Genomic DNA, 4,894 nt, shown 5'->3' on the forward strand with positions numbered 1-4,894 from the left:
ACATGTTCACATTTTTATTGACTGTATATCAAATACATTTTAAATTTAACTGAAGATATGACATACAATATATAATATTCAATATAATACGAAGACTTAAATCTCACTACGTTGCCTGTAGGAATTTTTAATGTCCAGCAGGTGTCAGTATTGAGTGACACAGTATCAACACAGAATCGACACAGTTTTGCTATGTGTCGAAATGAAACATGACGCCTCATCTACCCATCACTACCGACCACCATGGCGTTGTAAGACGCCAGCCAGCCAGGCACGCCTGACGGCCACACCCGAACCCAAAAAAAAAAACCTTTTAGTTTAGTCTGCCACACAGACTAAACTAAAAGCAAAAGCTGGCTCCACAGGGGTGGATCATGTTCAAATTCTAACTTCAGGACCCATCCTGCATTTCCTCTTTTTTTTGTCTCTCATTTGTTTCTTGTGTAATAACTGTGGGTAGGGTTATTACACAAATTCTTTAGAAAAAAGAAAGAAATATAGCTGAAAGCAATCATTGCGTGCTTTGCAGAGAGGTAACTAAATTGTTGCATTTATATACAATGCATTTATATATATGTGGAGCTAATGAAAGAAAAAATCTGTGTGGATTTTTAGTCATCTACAATCTGTATAAACTTGTAAACTCCCTGCATGTTGCCAAGATCAACAGCGGATAAGGAGGAGAACAGATGAAGATAACTGAACGACGTCTTCTCAGAGATTGTTAGAAAATATTTGAGAAAGTTACAGCAAGTAACAAAGTTTAATACTATAGAACACAGGTGTCAAACTCCAGTCCTCACGGGCCGCTGTCCTGCAACTTTTAGATGTGCCTCTGCTGCACCACACTTGAATAGAATAATTAGGTCATTAGCAGGACTCTGGAGAACTGATCTATACAAGGAGGAGGTAATTAAGCCATTTCATTCCAGTGTTTTGTACCTGTGGCACATCTAAAAACTGCAGGACAGCAGCCCTGGAGGACTGGAGTTTGACACCCCTGCTATAGAAAGATGACTTTGTGTAGTTCACGTTTAGTTCTTCAGCTGTGACACTTCCTCATTTAAGAAAAACTTTATACAAAGTATTGTCAGTATTATCTTACAGGTAAACAGGACAGTTAAAAAAAGATGTTCCTTCATATGTATGATGAGATTATTTCATCAGAGAAGGTGTAGTAAAACATCCTTCATCTAAATCATTTTCCTAATCCTCTGACAAATCCAAGCTACCTTGAAGAGAAGAATAACATAGGAAGTTTCCTCCCACCTCAGACTCTGCTGTCAATGATTATAAAGGAGGCAATCACTGGACAAGAGGAGCCAGACTCACTTTCTTTGTAATACGTTGCACTCGAGACTTTAAGCTATGGGCTGCAGCAATTCAACTCCAATAGAAACCCAGAAAGAGAAAACAACCGTTTTTCTCTCCAAGGAAAAAATCTTCAGGATCCCTGCTCTCATATTTGTTGGGAATGAAACTCTGTTGGCCTTTGCAGAGAAACGAAAATCTAAAGACGATTCCAGCAGCGAGTCTCTTGTCATGAAGACAGGAAAACTGACCAAAGCTGGCAACTCTGTGGAAGTTGAGGTAAATATTAGCATTTATTCTTCAATTTTTTTAGTGATCCATGTTTTTTTGCATCACTGTTGCAAAAACAAACAAAAAAAAATACATAAGTTCAATCAAATTGTTAAGTGTTGACATTTACTTTAATTGTTCCTGTTTAAGTGGTCAGATTCTAAAGAAGTCGTGAAGAAGGAAGATCTCGGTGGACACCGCCCTATGAACCCGTGCCCGATCTACGCAAAGGAAAGAAACACAATTTACCTGTTTTTCATCGGGGTTAAAGGAACCACTTCAGAAAGACATCAGATATTTTGGGGCATCAACGAGACCCGTCTGTACTACATCACCACCAAGGATGGCGGCGAATCCTGGAGCCACCCCATTGATCTGACTGAGACACTTCCTGAAATAAAGAATTGGGCAACATTTGCTGTCGGACCGGGTCATGGTATTCAGACCAAGACTGGCAAACTGATCGTTCCTGCTTATGCTTACCCTTCTTGTTCTAGCAGTTGTACAAGCTGCCGTAGTTGCCTGGCTAATTTGTTTTGTTGCTGTGATTCCTTGTGTTGTACAAAGTGCTGTCCTCCTCCCCATGCGCTCATTATTTATAGTGACAATGAGGAGAAATTCAAATGTGGAAACATGCTAGAAAAAACATCACTAGAATGTGAAATAGCTAAGACGAATGACCAAGGCGAGATGTTGTACTGCAACGCTCGAAGTCAGGGAAACATTCGGGTGGAAGCGTTCCTGGATGATAGTGGGAAGGTTATCAGAGAAGTTAAGTCTAAGCTTGTGGAAACAAAGTCAGGCTGTCAGGGCAGTGTGGTCTCCTTCCCAGCTCAACCTGAGGAAGATGGCTCAAATCAGGGAACTCTGTGGCTGCTTTACTCCCATCCGACATGTAGATGCGAAAGAGAGGACTTAGGGGTGTATCTAAACAAATCCCCAACAGATCCAAGTGCATGGAGCCAACCCCGGGTCATTAACCAGGGACCCAGTGGTTATTCTGACCTGGCTTACATACAGAATGGCTGGTTTGCATGTCTGATGGAGCGTGGGGAGAAAACTTATATTGAAGAGATAGCATGTTTACTATTCAGCTGTGATGACCTCTAGAAAGGGATCACAGGGTAAATGTGACTTCAAAAAAATGTGTATGAAGGGATGTTGAACCAAACAGATAGCCTGCTCATTTTTAACCTATGAAGAAGTCCAGCAGACCATTCCAAAGTAAAGATCCATTCTGTTAACGTGACACATCATCCTCTTCAAATTCCTTCTCATTCAGTTCATGTAAAACTGCAGCACTGATGTGTTTTTGAGCATAAAACAAACACAGTTATTCACTTTTGCATTCTCGCTTTAAATTCGAATTATTACTGATATGAATGATGCGATGATTTGCAGTATTTAGTGTGTAAAATTGATTCATAGTGCATTTGAGTTACATTGCATTTCAGTGTATAGACCTCTGACTTGTTAATAAAACCCTTGTATAAGTTTTTTCTTGTGTTTTTATTGATCAAAAAGTCAGTCTGTACCTGTCTGCATCTCTGTCGTCCGGATTTAAAGCAACCTTCATTTCACTCTTATGAGCTTCTCATACACATTCTCATGTAAAACAGCAAAGAAATATTTCAATCTCCAGGTTTCATGAGCGTGTCAGGAATGTTTCTGCTAGCAGATACATAAAATGTGAAAACTGCTCGACTCCCTGATGGTTCGGCTTTTGGTCTTATGAAATTCCATGGCATGAAAAACTAAAGTCACATTGCTTGTTACTGATCTGTTCTTCTGTTTCCTTCGCATCAGTGCACACCATGAACTTTTAAACGAGGTAGCCAGAGGGCTACTGGGTGGCAACTGGAAAAGCGTGTGCACACCATGGACAGAGGTTGACCTTGATTTCAGTTCCCGGTTTCTTCCCCCTCTATACTGTCTTAAGTGCTGGACAAGAAAGGCTGACAGTCTCAACAAAACTTTTTAAAAAACAAGCTGACCAGACTAATGCTGACTATCAGTCAACATGTAGTTCACCTTCTTCAAAATAAAATGCCTGACAGTTTCTCAACTTGTTTTTAAAATATGTTTAACTGGAGAAATTTGACTCCTTATGGTGACTTAACTTCTGCATCTATTTGTGAGACAGAAGGTACAAATGAGTGACGTGACTTTGCATGTATTAGAAATATTTAGTATTTTATCTTATGTTTGCTGTGCTCTTGTATTTACTGTGTTTGGTGTGTGAAGTTGTTTTAGTTGTGCTGTATATCACTATTGTTCTGCGAGTTCATCAGTTTCTGTATCGCAACTGCAGAAGGAAACAAAAAGGAACTGAACTCTGCACTTTGCACTCTTCACTACTCAGTATGTAGTAGGTGCAACAAGCCTGTGACTCAAGATAACACAGCAGAAGAAACAGTAGTGCTATGTAATTAACTCAAATTAACAGAATAAGCTGTGTAATAAGGACTTCCCTAAGGAAATAAAAAGATAGGGTGCGGCAGAACGTGCTTCAAAGCAGTAGGAGATTGTAAGAAGCACATCTCTGTCCGTTGTCCTTGCAAGTATATTTAAAACTCTCTTGTCTTTCTCCTTTCTGTGTGGTGTTTGAATATTTTAAGTTGTTTAAACCTGACAGCATGGCAACCACAATATTGGCCTGCAGACAGACTGATGATGGTTCACTTGATCTAGTTAGCCTTACAACCTTGCATTCACTATTTTGTACCTTGGTGTTTTTATTTGTTATTCATTTTTTTACAATTCTATACTTGTTAAAGGGTAAATTATGTTGCCAAAGAGACTGGGACAGTTGAAGGAAAAGTTGAACGACTCTTCTCCAATTGACCCTCTTTCTGTTGAAGTGAGAATCTGATTTTCTCCAGTTTTAAGCAGGCCATGATGTCAGCCGATGGATGTAAATGCACCGAACATTAATATTTTTATTTATTTATGAAGAAATGGAACTCCTGTGCATTGTATACAAAGAGGGCGATGAGCTAAACATGTTGCATAATTGTCATGGAAGACTGTCTTTTCACATATTTTCAGCCTAAACAGAAACACAGCTAGTTCTGGGAATCTGTAGGCTTACGGTGTGTCAACATGGTCACCTCTGCAGATGAAGGCATTTCTGTAACATTTCCTGTCGCTGTTCATTCTCTCACAATATATCTAACAAGATTTGAAAACATGTTACGCTGTTTTCAAACCACTGATGAGGTTCTGATAATTGTTATTAGTAGAGGTGTGCCGATCGATCGGTCACCGATCATAATCGGGCCGATTTTCGTGAAAAAGTGCATGATCGGTGATC

At 39.6% G+C, this 4,894-nt stretch overlaps 1 protein-coding gene across 1 annotated transcript; it reads left to right on the plus strand.

Moving 5' to 3' along the window:
- Window positions 1-1,368: 1,368 nt before the first annotated feature.
- LOC106947448 (sialidase-4-like) lies at window positions 1,369-2,691 on the plus strand. The gene is made up of 2 exons (XM_015032447.1): window positions 1,369-1,590; window positions 1,732-2,691. The coding sequence occupies exons 1-2, from the start codon at window positions 1,369-1,371 to the stop codon at window positions 2,689-2,691; spliced, it is 1,182 nt and encodes a 393-aa protein (XP_014887933.1).
- The last annotated feature ends 2,203 nt before the right edge of the window (window positions 2,692-4,894 follow it).

This window comes from Poecilia latipinna, unplaced genomic scaffold (genome assembly GCF_001443285.1).
Source record: "Poecilia latipinna isolate Pla-1442-1.1 unplaced genomic scaffold, P_latipinna-1.0 Scaffold242, whole genome shotgun sequence".
In the NCBI taxonomy this organism is placed as follows: domain Eukaryota; kingdom Metazoa; phylum Chordata; class Actinopteri; order Cyprinodontiformes; family Poeciliidae; genus Poecilia; species Poecilia latipinna.

What these genes read in the sequence shown, in the direction of transcription:
- LOC106947448 (XM_015032447.1), top strand. Translation starts at nt 1,369, where the DNA reads ATGGGCTGCAGCAATTCAACTCCAATAGAAACCCAGAAAGAGAAAACA. An exon ending in GCAACTCTGTGGAAGTTGAG is followed by an intron (nt 1,591 to 1,731) that starts GTAAATATTAGC and finishes TTCCTGTTTAAG; the next exon opens with TGGTCAGATTCTAAAGAAGT.